Source organism: Platalea leucorodia (genome assembly GCF_965183815.1).
Source record: "Platalea leucorodia genome assembly, chromosome: 4".
NCBI classification, from domain to species: domain Eukaryota; kingdom Metazoa; phylum Chordata; class Aves; order Pelecaniformes; family Threskiornithidae; genus Platalea; species Platalea leucorodia.
Window position 1 is genome coordinate 65,562,274 of NC_138826.1, and position 27,460 is coordinate 65,589,733.

The following is a 27,460-nucleotide window of genomic DNA, read 5'->3' on the forward strand; positions in this document are numbered from 1 at the left end:
GCAGAGATTCCTTCCAAAAGCCAAGGGAGCAGAGGCTGCAGACAACAGATGTGAGAGGGGTTCCCATAACTGTCAATTTTCAACGTGTTTGCATTGAAAAGAGAGGAGGTGCTATTTTGATTGATATTTCGGTCGCAGTATATAAAGCAGAGGAATTCTTCTTACCCTCTGCTTGTCATACTGATCTTCATACCCTCTCAGCTGGACTTGGGGCTACTACTTACTGCATCTGAAAGGCTGAAACTCACTGGGAATAAAGAATTCTCGTAACAATGCCGGAACCCACCAAGAAAGATGGTAAGTATAACAAATATTACCTGAATATTTCTTAATTACAGGAATTATGAGTACGCACACACACAAAACACCTTCTAGACCATCTTGCATATTTCAGCAACAAATAATATCTGAGAGTGATAGCAGTGTAACATCATTATATCATTACAGATCACTGATCCTTTTAAACTAAGAAATTACTTTCAGGTAGGGGTATAGCACAAAACTGTTTTGGCCTCCAACTATTTTAAACAATAAACAATGGCTTTGCAGAGATATTGAGAAACTACTTGACAGCAAATGCTGTATTCACTTTTTAAAACTGTAGGATTTTGTAGTGGTTTCTCTATAGCTAAGATATCTAGACTCTGGAAAACAGGGAATAAGCATTTCTTATGGTTTAAAAAGTCAGCATGTTAATATGTTTTTCATGAAGTTTTATAAGTTATGAATAGAAAGGATGTGTTCATGAAACAGTTTTAAGGTTCTGATGAAAATATATGAAAATATATTCTATATGCCTAATGCCTAATGCCTAAGTGAAGAAAGTAGTAAGTTTTTCCGTACAGTTCAAACTGGAATGATACATTTTGCCACACTACAGAAAGAATTATTTTATGTTTCAGAAGGACAGTTAAAGGCAGTAATACTGGCCCCTTTTGTGGTACTATTAATTTCATAGCAAAGAAACTGAGTATGTAGTCTGCTAGCAAGATACAAAATTGTCCGTTGGAGGCTGCCCAAACAGGCGTAAAATGTTCAGGGTCTATTAATGCATAACTTTTTAAAAGCTAGCATTTATTTTTTACTATTTTGAAAATTTAAGCTAAATAAGCTTCTTATATTTCCATTGCTTCTATAGGCCTTCTTTTATTTTTCTTTCAAATTTAGACATTTTGGTAAGAATTTTTGATGATTATTGTTTAGCATTGACAATATACATAGCTTCTGCAAAGCCATAAATGTGCAAACTGTATATGCTTTGCAAGTGTTGGCAAGCAAAAGGTATACAGACAAGTTCCCTAACGCAATCCCAAATGCAAAACTGAGTTTGATCTTAAAGATAATCTTGTGGAAAATATAGAAGACACTAAATAGCATTTATTTCCCATCAGTTCTGAAAGATCTGATAGGCCCATGTGTGTAGTTTGAACAAGTACATTCGATTTAACACTCACCTATCAAGAGCATTTGCTTTATTTTAACAGTCTTTTTGAAATATTTTCTGGTTTTGTGGAAGGCAAAAGCAGAGCAACTATCAGGAACATTAGGCAGTTTCAGCACCTTGTTGGGTTGAGGGCATATGAAAACTAAACTTTTTGTACGACTGAGTCTTAAGCAAGTAGTGTTGACAGACCAATGTGATCATTTTACTTACCGGCCCTCCCTAGTACTCGAGGACAATGATGGATGAAGTATCCCTCTGAAAATAGCTACACCAAGTGCATGTATTAATACAAGAGCCTAATCCTCTATATCAAACCTAGAGCCAAGCCCCTTCTAGAGTGTCTTATTTGTAATTCAAATGATTTACACATGTATTAAGTGTCCTTTTTATTTGATCTGTTATTTGACTGGATATTACACAGTTTAATCAGAATGCATTCTGTGGCTGCCAACTAGAAAAAAAGCCTAAAATATTTCTGCACTTTCAAAAGATTTGTGCTTTGGAGAAAATTTGCTAGGAGGCTCATGTTTCTAAAGGTTATTATTCTGTTTAAGACTAGATTGTTTCAAAGATGTTCTTACAATGCAGTGATTACAAATGCAGCTCCGTGGTTGTGGTAAAAAATACGCTTAGCAACTCTGAACAACATTATATTGACAGTGGAATAAATGTGATTTTTGATGAGTCAATATTGAGGAACATAAAAAGCTTTCTGTCCTGATAGAGCTAGAGTTCACAAGCAATAATGAGCTCTGGAAGAGTGATACGTACAGGTTGTACGCTGGTTGTTCCTCATTGCACCCAGGTTATTTGCAGCCAGTAGATCAGGGTGGTTACAGGTTTCTCTTATTGTACTTAATAGATTAGCTGCCTCCTGAAGATTTTTTGTTGATCAAAAACTCACCTGAGCTGGTGGAAGTACTTGTATAGTAAGTACAAGTACTTACTATATTAGTGGAAGGAGTGTTCGGTACCAATAATAGTACAATACCACTGCTACTACTTGTATGAGCTCTACCAGTAAGAATTCAGAATGTCACATGTCCATCAAATGCCTATTCTCAGATAATTTCCAAGGCATGAAGGATTGAAGGCAATTAAATAATGAAGGTGAACCTTGGAGTGACTACATTCTGGAAGGTACCACTGGAAGGACACTCTGAGAAACCTTTGGGGAACTTGTTGGCAGACTACAATAGAAAGCAGAGAAAAAAAGAGGCTTAAGGCTTCTGTGTCACATGGGTGCCTAAGCAGTATTCTTCTGACATTTCCAAAAGAAGCAATCTACATGAATGATCCCATACTCTTTATTCTCATAGGTCCTGCCAGTTAAAAACATCACACACAAAAGCAAGCAGCTGAGAAATTGGAAACTGGCTAACACTTGAATGTCAAGAAAATCTCAGCTTTGCAGTTTTTTGTCACTGCATTCTCTGAAGTACATATCTAGATTTTTCACACGCAGTGCTGCAGAAAGCTCCCAGGCTTTTTTTCAGGCGAAATGCTCTTTGAGCTATTTTAAGATTATTAGATTACCGAAGTTAGAAATTTCCTAACTTGGTGAGACTGTAGCCTTACCCTGCGCTCTTAACAAATAGGATCACCAAATTAAACACACCACTCAGCTTAGAGAAGGTTGCTGGAGCACTTTGGCCTGATGGAATTTCTCACTGTAGAAAGAGGCTTCCATGACTAATGGTTTTAGGCCTTTATTGTACTCCTAAAAAGTCAAAGTCCTATATATTACATCAGCTGTGGCTTCTTCGGAGTATATGGTCATGCTGTTGTAAGATAGTTTTGTCTTAGCCTGTTCAAAATTTCATATTCACAAGGTGAAGTTTACATCAATGGGTTAACTGCTCCCAGTGGGTGACTAGGATAGGACTGTGATGCCAAAGACCTTTACCAGTGCATTTAAATTTAATGGCCTTTAGTTTTCCTGGTGACTAATAAAATAACACTCCCTCCTATAATTACTTCCTGTAATTTATTGTAATCACTCAGTCAATCTTTCCTCTCCCCCCCTTTCCTTTAACCAATATTCATAATAAGAGCTGCCCATTAATTAGGTGCCCTCTTAAACTGTCACAGGCCACAGCATTTGGATACGCTTTTGTAAAAGTGCCAAGTCTCTCAAGAGCAACGGTTTCAAACTATTTGTGGGCATCATCCCACAGGGACAGGTGCAAGTCAGTCCCCAGGAGGCAGCTCTGTAAATTTGCCTTATTTATTCTCCTGAATCCAGGAAATAACTCATGGCCATGAGTTAAGCGACCATTCCAAATTTTAAGCCAAAGCATTTATCAACTGTCTGCCAACTTCATTTTCTAAGGGTTTGCAAGCTCTGCTTGAATACTGCCTGGAGCATCCACATATTGGCAAGGAATCAAAATTAAAAATCAGTGTGCCTACTTTAGACAGTGTTTTAGTAAAACTTTTTCAGTCTATATACAGCATAGATATAAAAGTTGCAAAGAAAACTATATGCATATATTGTTTGTTAGAAGGACAATCTCTAAAACATGAAGCACTTTGTGAAAGGAGGTAAACAGGCATATCAGTAGAGACTGCTTTGGAGATGTGGTAACGCTGTTCTCTCTGAAGAAGCACAGTTGAAACAGCCTTTGCTTCTATTGGCTTTTAAACATGACTGGTTTTGTTTCATTGCATGATTCTTCTATAATTATATTTTCATTATATTTATAATATTTAAAACAATACCACAGTCTGGTGTATCAAGATAATAGGCACTGTCAAGCAAGTCAACTAGTCATATAAATCATATAAGTAGACATGTAGATCAGCATTCCAGTGGGAAATCAGTAGCAAGGCTGGATAAGAGTTAATTAAAGTAAGATTTCTTTTAATACCATATTTTCAGGCTAGACAATTTTTCAGAGGTGAAAAAGAAGTTAAATGGAAATTCTGCTTCAGCATATAGAGTTGGCTTGTGTCAAAATTAACATTGCTGATGGAAAGTTTTCCTGAAGATTCAAGAACCTAGCATGTGAACATTGTATAACATTGCTTAGTGCTTTCCATGCAGAAGACTGGACCTGTATAATCATTTTATTATGGCAACAAACTGGGTAGTGCAGCTGCTGCTGTCCTTGCTGCATAGACACATGCTTCAGTGAGGCAAAAGAAAAGCATACAGACATCCATCTTCTGCCATCATCATTGCCCTTCTGCAGGACTGACTGTAAAATGCATTCCCATTATTTCTAACTACCTTCAGTCTTGGAGCCAAATCACACTCAAAGTCAGGCTCATATATATCATTTACAAGCACTGTATTAAAGTCACAGATAAATGAGTTTTCGTGGATGAGGGAAGGAGGAAACCCTAACCCCTTATCTTATTTTCCCTCTCAATTCTTTAGAAAGCTTCTCTTCATCACCTCTAGCTAATAAATTTAAAGCCCTCACAAACAGAAAGCAAACTTAACACCTAACTGCTGTAATTAGATCCATTAGGGTGGGCCCCACTCCTGTCCTGAGCCCTATAGAGCAGTGTCCTCCTGCACAGATCTTGTTGCACACTGGGAATTGACCATCTTTGCCCTCCCATTGCTAATTTCTAAGTGTTGCTCCCACACTTCCTTCTGAGATTCCAGAGCATCTCAGATTTATTCTTTGACCTTCTGCCTCCACTGCTCCTAAGTTTAAGACTAATTTTCCAATCAGATTAATTTGGTTGAAAAAGCCCTACACTGGCAAAGAAAAATTGATTTATTTTGGAGTTTTTATGTTTTGTTTTATTATGGTGTAAATTGAAGGAACTACATTGATTTTTTTTCTTATACAATGCATTGATTTTATTTTAATACTAGTGTAGGAGGATAATGCAAGATTGACCTGGCTTACTGTTGTTCTTGAGTTGAAAATCTTGTCCACCCTGTGCAAAAAAGCAGTGCATCTATGCACAGGAAAAATATTTAATATTGTCACACTAAAATAAAAAACTCATTGAGTTTAGGCGGAAAGCAGGGAACGGTCTTTCAGCAGACCAGAGGGTGCTTTGTACTTGGCAAAACTGAAATTAGCAAATGCTGCCTTTGTGCCTCCCTATGCTGCACCTGTTGGGAAGATAAATAAAGGACTGCCCAGTTCTTTCCCCTCATACCTCCTAAATATATCACTTTAAGAGAGCTTTAAAAAAAAAAAAAAAACCAACACCATGCTACAGTACCCTTCTGTCCCATGAAAAACTGGATGAGTTTCTTCATATTAGTTTCAGGGATCTACCAAACAAGACGGGAAGGTCTGTGGTCACATAGTAAAAAAAATAGCAGGGAGATCTGGGGAGACTTCAGTTATCAAAACTTCAGTAGCTGCCACACACATCAACGGTCCTCGGAAAATACATTGTACAACATATTTCATGTTTCATGAGGGGACATCCAGAGGGTTCCTTGAAGTGGAAGAGCAAATCAACATTAAAAATAAATTACCTGGGGAAATTTCCCTTGGGATAGGGCCAAATACTAGACTCGTCAATTGGGGAAAATGCAGAGATTCTACTAAGTTAGAGGTCCTAATTTAATAATTGCTCTAGAGTGAGGGGAAAAAGGTTGTTCTCATCCAGACACTAATGTGGCTTTGCACTGAATGTAAAAATCTGTAAAATAAAGGAGAAGGCAAATGGATAGAATCATTAACTTCAGTTGCAATTAGAGTTTTCTCAGTCCCACTGCAAACAGCTTTGTCTCTTGAGTCTGAGGCACTGTGTGGCTGAGAAACAGCCCCTTCTCTTCCCATCCAGCCCTCTCTCTCTCTGCTCTCAGTCACAACTGAAGTGCTACTTCTGAAGACTCAAAAAAAGGTTTCTCTTTTTCACTGCTGTTAGGGAACCAATACTTGAAGCCACTTTTCCATCATTCACTAGGGAAGTTTGATGCACTTTATGACCGCCAAGAGATTTTATTCTTTTGCTTTGAAGAGTTGTTGATGTTTTAAGAGTTAGGGAAGACAGGATTGATCTGACATGAAGGTCCATGTTAGTTTATTGAAAATTTTTTTAAGTTTGCAACTGTACAAAGATCCTAATGGTCTTTACACTGCCACAGTAGATGTCTGGGTTAGGAACCAGCTACCCAAATGGAAGTGTGTGCAAGTGAACTAGGTGTCCCCACTCCCACTGGCGTCACGGACAGCAGGTCATTACAGCCAGTGGAGTCCAGGCTGTTGCTCAGCTGACCAGCCAGCAGCTGCCTAAACATAGGTGCCCAGTGCCATATGAGACGCACTAGGATACACAGAGTACCCATTTGAGGCTGGGAGATATGACTCAGGACCTATGGGAGATCTGCAACCCCCTGGACTAGCAGCTAGAAAACAGAAGGATATGCTACAGCATCTGAATGTCATTGATCACCTATATCTAAGAAAATGAATTGAGCCATAAGCAGCTATTTTATGGTGAAAAAAAATCTAATTCCATTGATTAGAATGGTACCTTAGACTTCCAGCTCACATGGTAGACACATTCATGTGTCTCTCTTTTTTCTGAGTACCTTAACAACAAGGCTGCAGAGTTATTCTCTGTAATTTGTTCAATTAGTGTTTAAGGATTTTCTTCAATGGGTAGTTTTATAGGAAGACAAGGAGAGAGTTCCACTCCAGCATTATTTGCATGTGATACTCGGATGCTCTCCCTCAATAAATAAGGGAGTACATTGGGCCCAGAGTCCCTTGAGCAGAGGAGAGTGCACCTTTCTGTAATCTGCTGGGTGCAGTGATAAAACTAATAATAAAAAAGGTGCTCCTGCCATTTTTTTTGTTATTTGGGAGATCCAGCTGGTGTTACTTGCTTTATTTTTTATAAGAACGAGTCAATATATTTCATTTCATGGCTAAGCTGTGTGTTTAAATCAACTCAAAATTAAATTTCCTTTTTGCATTAATAAGAGGAAATAGAAAGTTGCATTCCTGTTCAAATCAATATTAATTCTTCTTCTTCCTTTCTACTCTAGCTTACTCCCACTTCCTCCAACAGCTTTATGCTGCTAGATGAATGGCTGGTTACATCAAGGAATTTGTAGCTATGAGTAACAAGCACTTTATATGTTAAATAATAAAGCATTTCTGAATATTCTACAATGTGTTCAACAAAACAGATGTAGATTTAGGAATCTCCATGAATTCCTATTTCTGGAATTTACCCTCCTTAATTTGTCAGGTATGGTTTTACATCCTAGAGCTCACCGAACTAGCAGGTGGTTCAGCCAAGATGAAGATGCTTGCAGAAGGGAGTGAATTAGAGTGAAAATCCAGTTCTGTGTCCAACAGGATTTTATGTCCTAGGAAGCTATTCTAGCAAGCATGCTTTGGTAAAAGTTTCAGTCAATCTTCACCACTTCCTGAGATGGTGTAGGGACAGAAAGAAAGTTACTGCAGATTCAAGAAGTATGATTATAGTTTTCTGCTCAGAGACCTCTCAGAACCCTAAAAAATGCAGCATTCACAAAACGGAGTGGTTTCTCTCTGGCTTCCTTCCCCCGTTAGCTATGTCTGTATTGCTAGCGGCAGCTCCACAGAGCAGTCAATGGGACCTAGGCTAAGCGTTGCAGGATGTCTTACCTCCACACAGCTTAGAACTGCCTCTTCTGAAGAAGACCAATCACACCCACAATCGTCTACTGCTTGGCCAAGTGTCCTTATGTGTATCTTCAGTTCAAAGTGCCAAAATAACCTGTGGCCTCTGCTGCAGTTAGCCATGGTGGTGTTAGATGTCATAATACTGAGATGTTTCATGCCCTGCTCTCTGGTAGTGCTAGATGGTGGGTTAATTTAGGACAGTAGACCTCCTGGAGTAGTGTCGGAGGGTTGCTGAACAGAAAGTCAAATACGCCACAGTCTCAGAAAAGTTTCAAAATTCCAAAAAAATCACCATCCTAAAAATTGCTCCATGCTCTGCCTTGGAGTAAAAAGTTGTTTGTTTCAGGAAAGACCCTCAGGAATACAACAACTCGCAAATCGGTCAGTGGATGTGACTTCCATGCAGTGCAGAGAGCAGCAGTACCAGGCCATGAGAGCACGGCTGGGTGACTCATTCCACAGTTTAGAGCCCCTCCATGTCCCATCTCCTTGTTCCCAAAAGGGTACAGACACTGCAGTAAGAAGAGAGTTCTGCTGTATCTTGCAGCAATGGAACATGTTCAAGAGAGTCATCGCTCTCCCTTCCTTGGAGATTAGGAAATATTTCTTACATAATTTTCTATCCTGTGGCCCTCTTACATGAAAATAGCATGTGATCTACTTCTTAGGACAGTTGCCCTTATATGTGATGGCTCCAGCAAGTTATTTTGATCAGGTGATTATTACAAAAAGCTCCGTTCTAATTTAATTCTCCGTAGTATCAAATGGTGGTTTTAGTGAGCATCTGAAAGCATTGTTCAGTAGTACCATGATGCTTCCTGAGAGGGATCTGTATTAAAATACACACTCATCACAACTTTGCAGGCTCAGAATAACTTCCTAATTTTGGTCATAGATGCCAAGAGTAGGTTACAGTCATACACAGACACAGATGAAGATTCCCTTTTCATACAGATTTCTGTTTATAAATCTTAGCTCTGTGTGCATTGACATAAATTGCAGAGACATTTGCTCCACTTCGTGTTATTAAATCAACTGGATGGAACACATTAGGTAGGGGCTGAGCAAAAGCAACTCACAAACCAGCTCAAACGGTTACCTTTTTCTTGAACAGGGGCCATGCTCTGCTCAGTCAGCATGCAAACCCAGTCTGAAAGCCTCTTGCAAATTTTGTCTTCTCTCAAAGCCCTCAAGTTATAATGAAATTAAACCAAATACAGATACAGCTAAAACTGAAAGAGACCCCAAATGAAAAGCTTACTGGTTTAGTTGATGGGATAGGTCTTACTCCTTGATACTCACCCACTCCAGCTTGCTAGTGGACTAGAAGGAGCAGTAAGACATAGTTGCTGAACAGTTGTTGAATTCCAATCTTTGGGTATTTTTGTGTTCATTTTCATAGCTTTCTGCCATGAGATCTTTTCTGTGCAAGAGAAATGCACAAATTATTGCCCCTAGCACCAGTTCCAACTGTTCTAGAAGGAAGAGAAACTTCCTCTACCAGTCTGAGCTAATAGTGCCAGTGTAGTAGGACTTCTCACTGTTTTCTGACCTGAAATGAAATATTTCAAATCATTTGCACACATGAATGTACACAGCATTGCATTTCTGTCTTTTCTCAACAGCTTTATTAGTTTCCAGTACCACTAAAGCATTGTTCCTAGCAAAGATTACAGAAAACACTTATCCCTGGTGATGTGGAGAATATCTGTGGCTAGAGATATCTAGGAACAGTCACACGAGAAATGCCACACAGATGGAGTAATTTGTTGACTAATAGCTTCTGGGTCTCATGCTGTGATATTCACGTAGATAGACATATACATACACACACTGTAGCATATTTGGTATCTTCTGTTTTTATAAGAACACAGTATCTAGGCCAAAACCTTATTTTAGACCCAAAGAGGAGCATAATACCATTGGAGGCTGTGACTGCCACTCCTCCACAGATGCAGACTTCAGTGAAGGCACAGAGGGTCAGATGCCTGATGACATTTTTTCCATGGCATTCCCTCCAGCCTTACTAATCTTTCATCTAAGCTTTCCTTAGCCCTATTTTTAAAGGGGAAATCTGACCTCTGTCCTCTGCCCCTTTTTCTTTGCCCTTGTTTTGCATTTCCATGTTTTGCAATGAAGGTTTCTCTCTTAGCCAACAGCTTTTTTAGCTGGAAAGAAAGTATATTCAATGACCTGTGACTGTTATTCACAATAGCATCTCAAATGCATTTTGCTGTCATGCTTTGTAAGAGCTTTATTTTATACATGTCACTTACTGATTTACTGATGCAAACCCTCACAGTTTGACTGCAAACATCCTGCTGTGATGTTTTCCCTAAAGGCAAAGTTAAGTGATTTCTTAAAAATGAAGGTTTATAATTCTCACAGTTATTTTCATTGGTGCAGAATGAGACTGAGAGGTAGAAAATGTAACAGTATTAACACAGAGGGATGTATGTATCCATTTTGGATGCCTAACACCCACAAAGGGACATACGTGACTTTCATGTACATAAATATTGCTGCACATTCCTCCAAAGATTTGCCAGAGGCCTCTGGGACCTTAGATCTCCTAAATTTTTATCTACAGAAAAAGTCCTTTCTCTCCACATGTGCAGAATATTCCTAAAGGTTTGTCAGTACAATGCTGAATTCCAGGCATCTGAGCAACAACAAATATTTATATGTAAACAAGCTTACAAAAAAAAGAAAACTCCCAAAGTCAGTACATAGAATTCCCATTAAATAAGTAAGCGTCTGAGTTTTAGGGTAACTACTGATTCTTTTGGTGTTTGATATCAGCAATACTGCAACTCTGATACAAAGCTTTCCTGCATTGCCAGTTATGTTTGGGGTTTTTTTTAATTCTTCTCCAGACTTAATTACAAATCATCTTTGGTTGGCATGTACTGGAACATCAGCACTCACAAAAAGTAGCAGCCTCTGAATGTCATAGCCCATAAATATGAGGTACCCTTAGTAAACTAAGAAAGTGGATGCTACTACCCTCTTTTTCATCTTGAGTGAGTTATTTTCCACAAGCCTGATAACTGAAAATTAGCATTGGGTAAAAAATTCAGGTTGACATAAGTAATGGATTATTAGTGATTAGCTTCTTGAAATGATCTCTAATCACTTACATGCCTGACAGCCCTGTGTCAGGGTTCCCCGTTACAATCCCGTTCTGTAAGACATTGTCGCTCAAGAGGAGGCCAAGTACTGAAGTGCAGATGACAGGAGAGTGCTCTTCTGAGAAGACTCTTCCTTCTTGAAAAGATCACAGAGTATCAGATTATCTGTCACCCACTGTCAAATAGACTTGAAGCAAATGCTCTTCTTATTTGGTATTTGGACACAGTCATGACAGTGTTTAGGCACAGTTGTAGTACATGTTACTTTAACAAAGAGCTGATAACAAGCTTAGAAATTCAGTCCTGGGGAAATCCCAACATCTGCGTGTTTGGTTTTGCCCTGACCCTCAAAGAAAACTTGACATTTCAAAAGCTATGGAATGGGAATACCAGCAGATTTTCATTTTTAATTGTTGAAATGTTTTATTCTGAAATTTGGTTAAAACAAAGCCTGTCAGCACGTCTCAAATGCTTCCTTGTAATTTGCTGAAATAAGTTAGATTGCATGAATTCACAACACCAGAGCTTTATGCTGATGCCCCCATTTTCCGCTAAGAGTCAAGCTCTGTAAGTGGAATGATTTCCAACTATCTGCACATGCTCACATGGCTCTCAGGACTAACCTGAATGTACTGAACAACAGGAGACGTAGTCCTTTGTGGAACTCACTCTGCTTATGCAGAGCGTTGGGTCCATAATGCGATTTCCATAAAACAATACTGCAATTGATTTCCTTGATTCAGAGTGAAATATGTCAGGATAGTTCAGCAAAACAACAGTGTTTGTTCTCATTTGGGTCAAGCAAGAATGAAGACGTTTTTCTAAATTAGCAAATGCTTCCTGAGCTGGTTTGGAAATTATTTGGGCAATCTGAAGGGAAGTCCTTTACTGGATAAGTACTCATCTCTTGAAATAACTGCCCTTTCAACTTTATTGCTGACTTTTATCCTATAATTAGAAGTGCAACTGTCGTTGAAAATATATTGTTAAATTTGAGGAATAAATTACTGTCATTCCTGAGCAGCAGTTCTTTGTTTTATGAAGTTTTTAATCCAATAACCTGATCCACTTTATTACATTTTGCAGCTTTCAGAAAGGATGTTAGCATTACTCAGTGTACTGCTATCTCTGGTATCATATCATGGTGCCTTTTGCTTTCATTTTTCCCTAGGGAATCTCTTGAACGAAATGAAAATGTTTGCTTCCAGAGAAAAATTATTAACAAGCTATTGCAAGCAAGGATAGGAAATTGAGAATAAAGTCTATCACCATACTTTTTTTGTACGGGATCAAACTTTTCTGATGAGTGGCTTAATTGATTTCAGTAAATACATAGCAAAGATTAATTAGATTTGGATTATTTAAAACAAGAATTTTTCTTGGCTGGGCTAGGAGTCGTTTTGAAAGCTTGATTTCTTATTAGCACCTGCTGCCAAAAAATCTTACTATTTCACAGGCAATTTAACACATTAAAAATGTGTTGCAACATCTAATGAATCTAAAGAAATCAAAGCTATGCTGTGTTCATGCATTTTGTGTTTATGTAGAAAAGACTGTCATCTGAACATTGGAACTAACAAAACCTGGCTCTCTCTGGCTGTGCGTCTTGTGTCCCTGTAAATACGAAAATACAGATCACTGAATTTTGAGCTGTGAGCCAGATCACTAATTTTTAACCTGAAGACAAGACAGCATCAGACCTGCTCTGACTCCTCCCTGCCCTCGGGAAATCACAGTGCTACCTGAGGCTGGGAACCCAGGCAGCAAATGGGGGACACCGGCAATACTGTTAGCCAGCAGCGCCCCTTACGGGTCACTAGCAAATACCATAGAGACCATCAGGTTTAGATATATAGGGTGAATCGGTTCACAGACTTATACACTATAAAAAAGGCAGAGTGAAGACTCATAGCTGAACTATAGCACAGTGGGAGTGATTCTGCAGTGCTTCCACCACACCGACAGCCCTTTTTTAATACAGCCGAAGACAGAAATCTGTGCGAATCGCTGAGACTAAGCAGAGCTAGGGCTTTCAGGTATGAAACTGTAGAGGTAAATCTATGAGGTTGAGAAGTCCAGATCAGGTATTTCAGGACTGTTTTATTGTTGGTTTTACAATGCAAAAATAGAAACACTGCTTCTGTCCTTTAGACATAAGCACCCATCTAGCTGACAATATTTACACAGCCAGTTTTCTCCTTCCCCTGTTTAACTGGAGCCAGAACCATGTAGTACATCACGTGAAGCAACACTAAAGAACAGCTCAGATGATTGAGAACAGGTAGGTGAGGAATACACAATTTCAGGAATAAGGAATCATTTCAGACTTATATTAAATCGGTGGTGTATAAACTGAGATGGTGTCATAATACAGGAAAGTTTGAGACTTTCTATTATTGATCTACCATTTGTAAGAAGCAGCTGACTCTGGGTGGAATTTCCACAGTTTGCAAATATTATGGGAAAAATGCCTACTAAGATTTTTTTCAGTGACATTTGGGATTGCATACACCGCATTTTATAACAAGTTTTGCAATGATTGTTCAAAATAAAATGGTTTTATTTCCATGTTTGGAAATAACACATCAAGATGTGGAATAAAAGATAAATCAATACAGCCATAAACAGACTCAGGCATGGAGAATTTTTCAATGGCTTTGCAGGTACAGCTGTGCTGACAAAGCCTTCTCATAAAAGTACTGTTATGATGGCAAACTGAATTACCTTATCAGCACAAGTCATTTTGGTAAACACTATAACATATTTCAGCAAAATCCTTTTGCCATATAGATGGTGTAACCAGCAAAACTTTGCCTACAAGATTTTGCAGGATAGATAGCATCACAAAATTTCATTTTTTGAAGTTAAAAAAAAAAAAGATTTTTTTTTTAAATGATGGAATAAGTTAGAAAACTGCAATTGTGAAAAACTCAATGAAAAAAACATTTAGTCAAAACATTTCAGCTAAGTGTGGCCCTCAAATTGTAGTCTACTGCTAGTCTATGATCTGTGAAATACAAGCATGAATACTCTTTTCTCTTAGATGCACAAGTGCTCAGGAACTAACTTGTATGGATTCATTTCTTTTTGATATAAAGTAAGAGAAGAAAGATACAATGGAAACACAAATGGAATTTAATTACTCCATGTTGGTGCCTTGTAGGCTGAGTAGGTTAAAAATGAGTTTGAGAATTCATGGGAACTTGATAACTAGACTAAAGCCACCAACTTTAGCTATGTTTATCTATTTTAAATGCTGTCAACGCTTGGCAGCCTTCTAATTCCCAGTTACAGTACATACACAACTTCAAGACTGCCAAGGAAGTCTTGCACCATCTGATGAGGGTGTTGACTGCTGATGTCTGCATCTTATCTACCAGAAATTAAATAGAGGGGGGGTTTAATGCATGGATAATGTAGTCCTTTACTGGACAGTCTACTTGCACGAACTTAGGAGAATATAGGTATGTAAACATACATTTTATTAAAGAAATTACTTTTGTTCAAGGTCATGGTTACAGTGTTCTGTAGACATTAATTCCTATATGAAAGCCAAGTTTTCATAAGAAACGAGAAAGATGTGGAAGCTTACATTTGATCAGATTTGATTTAATATCATCATTTTAGAAAAATGGGAACTGCAAGGAAAACACACTAAACAAGCAATGGTTGCTTTATGCACTTCCATAATTATGGATGGCAATGAAGACAAAATCTGGAGTCACCAATTACACTGCAGCTCCTCAAGTGGATCTGTAAACTGTTTCTTTGGTGCCTAATCTATTCCACAGAATTCACTATTACTAGGCTTTTGTTCCATCTGTTCATTCAGTTTTTCAGTCCTTAAGTCAGGGAACATTCTGCATTTATCATACTATGGTTTCATTGGATCTTGTGGCCCATAAAATCCTTTATAATTGGAATTATTTAGATTATTCCTGAAACAGGAGTATTGTAGGTAAGATTATATGCTGGGACTAAATATTGTCCTTGGTTTTGTTTTTTTCCTACAAGCTGAAATCCATTAGGAACAGTTTTAAATTTTAATCATATGCAAAACTAAATTTTTAAGCAAACTGTTTGTTAAGTTTCTTTCTTCTGCAGTCCCTACCTGAAGAGGTATCACTGGATTATGATGCTTTTAATGGTTGGAATATAAAAATAATTTCAGCTTCAGTGAAGATGCTGATTCATTCACTTAGTTGCAATAAGAGACAGTATTTAACCTAAGGTTGCTGTTTCCATGTCTAACCAGAAACAGTCACAGCGAGCAAAAACAGGCAGTGTCATCTGTTTATACCATCATTACAAGTGGAAACAGAAAATAGAAATACATTAATAAATTTATCAGTCTGGCTGCATCATACTGTTGGCCACAATAATAGTCAGATAGGCAGCCATCAGAGCACCATTGCTTATTCACTTCAGTCCTTTAGAACAACTTTTGCTCTCAGGACCCAGGACTGAAGTTTGTTTAGACTAGTTTCTATAGCTTTATTTTAAAAGTAACATAGAAAATGTCCATGGATATTCATTAAAAAGTTAATGATTTCAGCTGGTATCATAGTTTCCTGCTTCCATTCAGATTGGGAACTGTTTGCAGAAGTTGCATGCAAATCAGATTATTTCTCAGTGGAGAACTGAGACTCATGAGGCAGCGGGCAGACCCTGTCTGCATGACTGTGCTCAGGTTTTGCAGAATGCTGAGCATTCAGCTCTTTATTGATAATAGTATTTACTTCAATTTAAGTCCAGCTGAACACATTTAAGAGTGCTTTTATTGATTACAAATGACTTTGAATCAACCCCTCTGTTTCCCAGCTCGTTTAATCTGGGGTCTGCTAACAGTATTGTTTCCCAGTGAAATGCTCATCATGCTCTGGTAATCTCTATAGTTTGTTGAGCAAGTTCCTGTCTTCCAAAAGATGAGGCTATGGCTTTTAAGCACATCACTAATGCCACTGTGACTCTGTACTGGCCTGGGTGAAGTGACCCATAAAAAATGGTCAAACTATTTTGAGCCATTTCTCTTCTTCAGAGCACTTTTTTTTGCAGGGAACGTAAGTAACACTGAAAGGAAGAAGCTTTACTGCTTTTCTTTGCTGATGATCTGGACATGAGGTCTGTCAAGCAACTGTTCCACATCCTTGGTCCTTCCCTGCCCACCTATTTCAGTGGAGCATCTACCCCAGGAGAAAGCCATGTGCCACAACGGCAGTCCTCAGGTCTTATAGGGGCCGCGCACAGGGGACAATCCTTAGACACGACAAGTGCACAAGGGCTGGGGTGAGCCATGCTCTCTCCCCAAACTAGCATTTTGTCTATTTTTGTCTGACTAGCAGAGTCAGCACTTTAGGAATGCCTACGTAATAGTTATATTTGTCTGATCCCTTGAGGCTATGTCCGCAAGCTTAATCCACGTACTTAAATTTGACACAAGTTGACAGGTCTTTGTGACAAAAAGCATTAAGTGACCATCCTCGTGCTCTTTGACATATGAAAGTCACTTTAATATGCTGCTCTTACACAGACAGATATCATACCTGTATCCATGATGATGCAGCTATAGTCCTGGTTTCCCTTTCAGGCAAATGGGAGCAAGCCCTCTGGTCAGACTGCGTGAGATCCTGAATCCCTTGGCTGTTCAGACCAGAGTCTTTGCTGGGTTGTAACCAATCTATATCTAACTGCAGGGAGAAATTAGTGCAGGAGACTTTCCTCCTCCCTCTTGTGAATGTTCCAGCCTGGTGATGGTGAAATACTATCTTTAGACTTTGTGCAAGCCCTGATTTAATGCTCAAGGTCATTTCCTTCACCTAAGGGAACAAAAACCCCACTACTCATTTTCCAATATCATTGAGAGTTCCTAAGCCTACCCAAAACAAACCTGGTCATGCGTACAGAGTCGCAAGATAAGAAGGGTTATCCAGCCAGACCTCTTTCCCAGTATGCCTGGTGATAACCTGTAGCTCTCAAATGGTCTGAACTGCAAGTCTCCAGAATACTTTACTCCCAGCACAGCAGTGGAGTAGGACCTGGAGACTCTTTTAGAACTGTCAGCATGCCTCATTATGTTTACACTCCAATGTGAAAAGTAATATATATGATGTCAGGGAGTTTCTATGCTTGTTGCTGTCACAGAAGGCAGTGGAAGTGGGAATTTAGAGCCCTTGAAAACTGGCCACCATACATAAGCACTCTGCCAGTTCCCTGCCAAAGCTTCTTGTGATTATTGCAGGTTGGATGTCAGTGCAGCCAGACCTAAAATGGAATTGAAATTTTAAATAATGATAGTCCCAATTTAAAATGGTTCTTAAGCATTTCCATAACTTTAGCACATGGGTAATCTCACGGAACTTTTTAAGGCTTAGTTATCTATATGCATAGCAAGATATTTTAAGTTTTATTTTATCTGAAAAACTGAACATAGTAAATGTGGAACTGTGATGGAAAACTTGATAATGGGTCAAGTTGCATCTCCTGCTGATTTTCAAGACTGTATGTGTGCATGTATAATTATAAATCACAAATAAAAATGTCTTGGCTCTAAGTGCTCATATCCTATGTCAGACTGGATCCTGAATGCATCTCATGACATGGCTGAGGCATGAAAGCATTTCTGGAGATGTTATCTAAGTGACAGTTGTGCTTTCACTTTATTTGCTAACTACATTTCTTAATATACTATCCTTTCTGAGTAGCCATGTAGAAAGAGCTGCTAAGTTAATTCCTTTTTTTGCTGTAGAATTATATATAGCCAGCTGCTTTACAAGTTTCACAACCAATGAATAACCCAAGGTCTGTATTTAACATGACACAACCCACTGAAATGCAACATTCTTGGCTTCTTAAATAAAGAACTGCAAAGAAGAGGCCATTACTTTTTGTCTTAGAAACTGTGAGGCAGAAGTTAACTTTAGTTGCTTAGCAGAAAGCCCAGCTGAGATTATGGTATCAATCCAGTGGTAATTGGACCTTCAACAGCCTCTTCCCCTGTAGCTCAAGAAGCATCATTACAACCCAGTGAAGAACACTTCTTCTCCCAAGGGGCTGAGGAGTGCATGCTGGAGGCAACACTTTCTCCACCACCAGCCCCCCTGACAATGCTTGACAGAGCACCATATTAGGCAATGGGGCTGTCAGGAATGGCATCTGGGGACTCCAGTGAGCATGCCTCCTAGGGAAGGAGCACAACCGTAAGCTGCTGGTTGAGTGCACAGAGCCCTTTCCTGGCTGACAAGCCTGTTGCAGAGGTCAGCCAGAGAGGGCTATCATTCTTTGGGGAGGTGGAAACTACTCGGTGCTATTAATGGTTTTTTTCCTGGCTGTCCTCAGGAATGGAACTGTAAGCCAAGCATGACCATGAAAGGGGTCGCACATGGCCATAAGATTATGTTGAAGTATTTCCCATGTCTCTTCCACCCCCAGTGCCTAGAACTCTCCTCCTTCCTTTCTTCCTTCCACACCATACTTCAGGTGTCTCCCCTGAGCTCAGTTCTTGCCTCAGTTTTCCTAGCAATAACCCAAACAGCCTTGAATTATGGTTTAGGAAAGAAACGACTGACTTCTCGGTCTGGCTTCAGTCATCGGCCCATCACAGAACTGCAGAATAGCTGAGGTTGGAAAGAACCTCTGGAGACCGTCTAGTCCAACCTCCCTGCTAGAAACAGGGTTAACTAGAGTAGGTTTCCCATGATATTGCTCAGGTTTTGAATATCTCCTTATATGTCTGCATGTATGAGATGAAATTCAGACTATAATAATAATGTTTCAGGTCTGGTCTGTGCTGCAGATTTTGGCTAACATTTGTGCCTACTGCTAGGTAAGACAGGACTGGAAAGATGTGATTTCTGACCAACACTACTGTGTGATGAAGCCATGAAATACCTTTCCAAATAAAAGAAAAACACAAGGCAAGTCCCTCAAAAGGCTCATAACCCTTTCATCTGAGCCTGGAAAGTGTTTAGTTTGGCAAGCTTTTGTTTATAAATTTGTGGCTCTTCCTGGTGAGCCAGGGAGAATTTTCTAATTCAGTGTTAATAAGAATACTCCCTGTTTCTAGCTATTACATTTCAAAAATACAAGTATACAGTCAATAATTTTCTGCTATTACTTTTCTATGCAAGAAATACACTTTCATGCCACAGAGATGTTCTTTTATTCTCAGTTGAAGCAGTGAGAAATGTCACGATAGTAAAGGGGATATGTTCCAAGATGTACTTTTTGTGGTGGAATTTTCATATTTTCACATGAAAAAATTTCATATTTTCCTAGGCCACAAAGCAAAACTTAGTATTTTAGTAATTACACCAGAAAAAGTAAATTGCTATGAACCTAAGTAAAGCTATTTTATTATTATCAGACTCTGTGTCTGTTGGCCTTTAATATACGTTCTCTTTTTTATTCCCTATGATGGGTGCTGTGACGAGAATGTACAGCACTGAGCTCTTTCCCTGTAGAGAGGGATTCTCTTTGGACCCTCTACAAGGATTTGCTATACCATCCGTGTATGTGGCTGGAAGCTCCTCAACCATATCAAATTCACACACTCAGCTTAAAATTATATTTGTACTAAAAGTATTCCTCCCTTTTAAACATTAAATGGATTTATTAAGAATGAGAAGTATGTTTTAGTTATATTTAGACCTGAGTGCAAAGGAATAACCTTACCAGAGTTTCTGTGTGACAGAAATTGAAACTTTATTTCCTGAACATGACCTGAGGTGGGGTCCCAAAGGTTAATACCCATAACATGACAAAGGTTAGTAGGAGCCATCTACTGTTACAGTTAAGGATTTCAACCTTTTAAATCTTTGCTTGTTGCAAGTAGCTGAATTATAAGTCAATGCACTATTTCCAATAAATATTACTATTTTCAACCAGTCTAGAGTCCTAAGGCTTTTACAGGTTGAAAATAATCTTCCTTTAACATTTTAAAAATAAATTTTATCTAGTTAATTTGTCCTTATGTTTTTAGATTGGAGAACATATCATCCCAAAAGGATAACATTTAAATAGGATAAAAAGCCTGCTTTCTGTATCACACATCTGAAAGGGAAGTGATTTAGATTAAAAACCATGACTGAAAGAAAGAAAAACCAAACATACTGTAGGTCCTACACAGAGCAGCTAAGCTAATTTGTTTACTTTCTGCACTAAACACTGAACTCTAGATCTACTGGTGTGGTGAAAATGAGATAAAGGTCTCTGGATTCTCTGTGCATGATCCTTCTCAGTTAATGGATCCATTACACTTCACGATTAAAGTCATATCAGATATTATTTCAGTTGATGGAAAGTTTGCTTAAACATAGGGTATCATCTGACAGAAGCATATCGATGTGGTAAGTTACGCATTTAAGCATAGGTTCAAGACCAATTGTCTTAAACAAATCAAACCCAAACTTGAAATTCAACTTGGATTCCATGATATTCCAGAACTGTCCTAAACTGGAATCGCCAAAAGGTCCAAAATGTACTGGGGCCCACCTATATAAATTAATATGAATACATTCAGGTAGATGACATGCATGTCAGGGAGAGATCTTAACGCTCTCTACAACTACCTGAAAGGAGGTTGTAGCGAGGTGGGTGTTGGTCTCTTTTCCCAAGTAACAAGCAATAGGACAAGAGGAAATGGCCTCAAGTTGCACCAGAGGAGGTTTAGATTGGATATTAGGAAAAATTTCTTCACTAAAAGGGTTGTCAAACATTGGAACAGGCTGCTGAGGGAAGTGGTTCAGTCCCCATCCCTGGAGGTATTTAAAAGACATGTAGATGTGGCATTTAGGGACATGGTTTAGTGGTGGACTTGGCAGTGCTATGTTAACAGTTGGACTCAATGATCTTAAAGGTCTTTTCCAACCTAAACGATTCTGTGATTCTATGATTCTAATGAGTATTATATCTCTCCAGAGTCAATAAGTTCAGTACCCTCTCTTCACAGAGCTCAAGCTTTAGGCCTCTGACCATGTCACTCTGAAGATGCCGTGTGTTTCATGTGTGAGAGAAAAAAAATTTGAGAACTGCATTAAAATATTAACTGAACTCAAACTGTATCCAAATTCAACAAGCATATACCTAATGTGTGAAAAATATTTGTGTTTACTTGAAGCTCAATATTTGTCTTATTTCCTCATTTTTCAGAGACTGAAACTGAAAGTGCACCACCACCACCTCCAGGTTAGTGTAAAAAATGCTAATTTGTGCTGTAACACTAACAACAGTTGCATGAGACTAGATACTGCATAGCCATAATATTTTTTGTGTTCAATGTCCCTTTGAAAGTGAGAGGACAGTAAGAAAAGTAAGAAAGCCTGCCCCAATAAGATATTCTCACTTCACTTTGCCTGAGTATTGATTTTTCAGACTCAATTTTTGCTTGTGAGAGACTTGTTGCTTGCGTAATGATGTCATTGTCCTTCAGGATACAGGAAAACGATGACTGCTTATATTCTGTGGCTAAATTATGCTGTTGTCTTTGATACTGAACAGCATCTTATTACCAAAATATTCCCTTTCATTTCTCCTCGAAGGTACACTGTAAGCAAAGTGGACAGAATCAAGCATGGGATTAATTTCACCTAATTTTAGTGATCTGAAGATTAGGCATCTTGTCTCAGTTGTTCAACAGTGCTCCACCTATAACCAGTGGAGCAGATCCTGGGTCATGCATGCTCATCCAATGGGCATTTCCTGGATAACCTATCTAAAATGTCACTGGATGTCTTTGTATAGGCAATTGCCCTAAGGATTCTGATTGTCTAGATTGCAGTGGGTGAATAACTTCCAGGAAGCCAAAGTTAGGTGAGGTGAAACTCATCCATAAGGAGTAGGGCTTCAGGTAAAGCCGAAGCTCTGTGCAAAGCTGCTACATTTTCTTTAGTGGGAGCTGGAAAGGTAGGCAAGCCTTTGCCTTGTGGGTTTGATTTGCATTGAGTAACTTGAGTTATATTCTCAGATGCTGGTTAATACATATATACTTTATGCATGTCTCATGTAACCATTTGGTGAGTTTTATTCTCTGTATAGCTACCTAAACAGCAATACCAAACAGAATAAATACTCTCCAAGTGTTAAACCTGCATTTACTTACAGTCTTGCAAACTGGCATTTTATGAGGCTGATTCAAGACATTTTTGTTTAAATGATACACTCTTTCATTAAAAAATTACAAAGTCTCGCAGCAGTAGTATCATTTGCCACACGGAGTTTCCTGTTTAAATAACCTATATATTATTTTTATGTTAGGATGAATTCTTTCATATTGCATATATTTGTAAGGAAAGGTAATTGATATTTCATTCATGATGGTTGTATTTTACTCAGCCGTAAAATCGGTACAGTTGATATTAAAGTAATTAATTCCAAAATATTCACACTGAGGTTCTTATCTGATATACTTTGTACTTGAATTCATGTTCTTCATCAATCTTAACTTTTAAATAGAACTGAAATGAGAAAGTGACTTTTGTAGACAGAAAGGAATAGCATCTTTGAAGCACTAGATTAAAAATAAATACCTATTAACATTTTCAAATAAACAAAGTCTTCTTTGTTTCTGTTTAAATACACGGGACTAAATACGAAATCACTCTTATAACCCCTTCCTTTTCCCCATACCTGTATTTCTTCTGTAAAACAAGTAGGGTGTCAGTAGGGCTTTATGGTTAGGCACAGACAAAACTGGGATATTTCTAAGCTGGAAGTGCCAGTCACTTCTCCTAGCTTCCTTCTGTCTGACTCAAGATTCTGTCATCTTGGATTACCAAGTGCTATCACAGAAAGAGGGAAGTTAGTTGTTCAAGAATCCAAATTCGATAACATATAAATAGTTCATTGGACATAATCAGCATCTTGAACTACACCAGGAAATTTTTGGGAAACCATTGTAAGAGCTCCTTCTAGATCTCAATGTCAAGACACCAGGTTGGTATACTTAGTCCTGATGAGGTTTTCAAATGGGATTTAGACACGCTACCACCTGCCAAGAACAGTGAATTCTCCTAATCCCAGCTCCTAGTGGGAAAGGAAAGTGTTACTGTAGCAAAATTCCCATTAAAAAGGAACGCTTGACCATCTGGCCAAGATGGACAACCTGACAACTGGAGCTTGGAAATTTAGGGAATCCAGACAGAAGCATCTGGGAGTCTGTCACACTTCCAGAATATGGATTTGTCTTCCAAATTTCAAGTTTTATTTTCATAGTTACCATGTGAACAAGAACTCACGATAATCATAATATCAGCTGGCTCTTGCAGATGTTTCCTTCATGGTACAAAAATTATCTTGGTTCCATCTTGACAATGTTAGCCCAATGACCTTCATCCGAACCCATGTTCTATCAGGCAGCCGACAGGTAAGTTTGCCACAGAAAGTCATTGTTCACAGGCAATAGAATACTGAGTGTTTACACCTTGAAGGCAGAAAAACTCATATGATTTGACATGTCTCTAAATGGCCTTGTACGGAAATTGAATGAGATGATAGGAAACCAAAGAGAATAGGAATCCTATCAAATCCTGAAATAGAGAAAGCATAGAAATTTTTATTTTGTTGAAAATACAGTCCAAGTTTTCTCATACATATGAGGTCAAAGATAATTCACATTCACCTGCTTGGAGTAGAGGACAAGCTGGCAACTATTTTCATCAAGAAAACTAAAAACAAATAGCCTGGGAAAGATTATAATGATAATGATGAACATGATGATAGAGAATTAAGAACACCCTCAATACATGCTCTCTGTGGTGTACTTTGTCTTAAGGATAAACTGATTAGGGTGATGGAGCTCTGGATACCATTAATATTTGGCAGTATGTCATGTCTGATCCAATGCCATTCACATTAACTATGATATGTAACTCATTTCAAAGGCTTTTGTAAATAAGCCCAAGAACAAGAAACTAACAATTGCTACTTCTAAAAGAACTAGTATTTTTCTTCCACTGAGCACAGGAACATCAATCTTACATGACTTGTTCAAAACATAGAAAATGCATTGATATGCACAGAGTTGTAAAATGCTGTATGGGATTACAACAGTATATTACATATACACGTATATCAATAATTCTTTAATTTTGTTTTTTTCAATGCTAGCAGAACCTAGAATATTGCTGTATTTTTTAATGCTGTGTAAGTTTTTCTTTTTACTTTAAGATCCTCTCAAAAATATACTTGTACTTCCTACACAGAACAAAAAACACCACAGGAGGCTGGAACTGGAAAGGGTAAAGGTGAGTCTGAACTCATATTTTAAAAATGAGCAGTAAAGAGAACATTCCTTAATGCTGTTCTGATGCTGGATTGCTTGAGCTTTAATTCAGAATTTTGGTGCCAAATTTCAGAAGTGTGATGTGAAGCTTCCTGGATCCTTTTTCTGCATGACTTATCCAGCACAAGGAAATTATGATACTTATGAGTATCTTCAAAAAGTCTGCAAACAAGAATGACACTTTAGCAACAGCAATTTAATTAAAACTATTAATTAAACAGACTGTTTAACTAATAGACCAAATTTCAAGTGATTTGCATGAGCAGAAAGCCATGTTTAAGTGAGCCTGGATGTTGACACTGACCAAGCTTGCTAAAACTCAGATACTGTGCATATTGGTAGCTTTTAAATAAAACAGACAATCTCCTACTGGCATTCTAAGCTGTTTCTATTCTACCACAGAAACTTGATATTGCACGTTTTACCTTTCAGCAAAGTCCAATAGATTTTTTCATCTGAAAAAAGAAATCACACATTTGTCTTTCTGTCCTCATTGGGAGCCCAGCAGCTGAGCTCATTCAAGTTCTGAAAAATGTATTTGAGGACTGTCTGCGGTGAACAAACACATAACTGTTCCACTAGCAATGCATGTAAAAAACAGCTCGATTTTTAATATATATTTTTGTGCTGCTGAGATTAGACTCCAGCTCTGTTGGCAATTCTTCTGGTTACGATGATACATTTTGAGGGAATTGGGCCAAATTCCACTCCTTTTTGTACTCCCTGCCAAAGTAGAATTCAAACAGCTCATCAGCTTATTTTGAAATGAATAATCTTTTTTTTCCTTCATTCTGATAAAAGGCTAAATCAGAGCAAAATATACTTACAACTGATGCAATGCTTGCTTTTCATTTGGCACGGTTATGCTTTTTCATGGCAAATCAAGAAACGGCTTCTTGAAAATGTATTCTGGTTTTTGGTCTCTTCCAGAAAAAATCTTGCCTTTTAGACAGACTGGATACTTGCAGATTTATTTGGCAAAGGCGTGCATGGCTATTTTTCTCAGCAAAGTCAAAATATAAACACTGAGAGTGTGTGATTCTAGTACCCTTTGGAAAATAAAAATGCTGAACCAGGATTCAGTGCATGTTATTTTGCCAGCTATCTTTACATTGAGCAATTATTTTGACACACAAAATTTTGTGTGAGTAATCAAATCTGTCATCTTGGTAATGGAAACACAATTCAGGAATAATTTGCATGCTTAATGATAGGAAAAAAGATGAAGGTCTTGCCTCAAGCTATTCCAGCAGTTAGTTCTGCTTGTTTTAATTTTGATATGAGAGAAATATTTGTATCTGAACTGAACATGAATGGTGTTTTCCCCACTGCTTACAAGTCTACATTTTACTGAATAAAAAAGAAAACATGGTAGGTATCTTATCAAATACTTCTATTACCTTTTTATACATTATTATGTTTCTGTTTTCAATTTAGTGAAGAACACAGGTCCTAAGGGGAAAAATGTTTTCTTGGTGCTTACCCTGTCTAGGAGGATTTTGCTACCAAAAAAATTGTTTGAGGTCCTAGTATAGGAAGTGTTTCCAGTTTCAGTCTGTGGTGGCAGCAGCTGCCTCAGTAAGAATTCCAGTGAAAGTCTGAATACCAATACATAGAAAGAATGAACTTGTGCCATACTGAGGTGAAACTGTCACCTCTGCAAAGCAATGTAGATGTCATTGCCAGACACTCGGTAGTAATTTTTTTTTAATTAGGTATAGTGCAATTGTTTCTATCAACTCCTGTTTTGTTGCAGAGTATCACCAAGTAAGGGAAAGTATATTTTCTTAAAGCGATTCTTTCATGTTTGGCCGCCAGAAGAAAATCTTTATAATGGTGAGCATAATTCACAAAATGGGAAAAGGTTCCATTTTTTCAATCTATCCAAAATCATTTACACTAGAAAATGAGCAGTTCAACAAGGAAATGAGGACAGAACCAGCTAGAGGCTAGCTTTTGTATAAGCTATTTACAAAACTGGTTTTGTAGCTTCAGAAGTAACAGATTTGAGTACTTTCCTGAATGGGAATGAGATGGGAAAAGTTTCATATCTGAATTCCACAGCGATCAGCAATTCTACAATACCTGTGTGTTAGCAGTTGTGACCTCTTTGCTGATAATTTATAAGAAACAGCACACCATAGGAACCTCGGGCAGCCCCTCTTTGCAGCACAGTCAGGCTGTGCTGGAACCTGGCATCTAGGAAAGAAAGCTTGGTAGTCCACGTAAACCACGTAGTCCATAATTTTCACCTCATTTCTAAGACAAAGTTAACAGCAGAAGTTAGGAAGATAAAGTATACCTATCTGTGTGTCTGTTTTACTGTTCTATTTCTTTTTAGTGGTTATTGTCTGTGTGAAATTACATATTTATGTCCTTTTATGTTCACTGTAAAGTTAAGAAATGGAGGACAGTGTGATAAATTCTTTGTTATCTTGTGGTTATTTCACTGTAAATCAGTAGCTCAGAGACGTAAAAATAAAATGTTCTTGAGTACATTAATCTTTTATAGCATTTCTAGTTTCAAACATAGCTGAAGTAATTTAGTAAAAGCATCAGGATTTATATGATCATCCATTTTATTTTCAGAGAAAAAAGTGACTCAGCAGAAATCCCACCAAATTTACTACATTATTTCATACTCATTCAATTTACATTCCTCTGCCTTTGTTTTTAATTTTAGCATTATCATACATGTTGAATATTGTTATAATTGTATTCCCAATTGCTGGAATAATAATTGAATTTTAATATCAGTTTGCTCATTCCTTTTTTTAGGTCCCATCCAGCCATTCAGAGAGCTACTAAAATTTCTGCATGTTTTACTGATATCTTTTTCTCTAGGTTCCATCCAACCACCTACTAAAATGTTTGCATGTTTCATCCTTGTATTTCTCCAGGTTTCACTTATCCATTCTTCTCTCTGCTAAAATTTCCATTGCCCTATGTATGTACTTCATTTATTATTTCCAAAGTGCCAAGTCCCCTCAGTGGGACTGCTGAATACTCT

The 27,460-nt window shown here is 38.1% G+C and overlaps 1 protein-coding gene across 1 annotated transcript in view; it reads left to right on the forward strand.

Annotated features, from left to right (window-relative positions):
• Positions 1-272: 272 nt before the first annotated feature.
• Positions 273-27,460, forward strand: part of MYBPC1 (myosin binding protein C1) — a gene marked incomplete at both ends in the record, with an annotated part of 74,941 nt that continues 47,753 nt past the window's right edge. The window contains 3 exons of the mRNA XM_082310200.1: positions 273-297; positions 21,321-21,356; positions 24,371-24,412. Of these exons, the coding sequence (XP_082166326.1) occupies positions 273-297; positions 21,321-21,356; positions 24,371-24,412 (103 nt within the window). The remainder of the gene's footprint in view (positions 298-21,320; positions 21,357-24,370; positions 24,413-27,460) is intronic.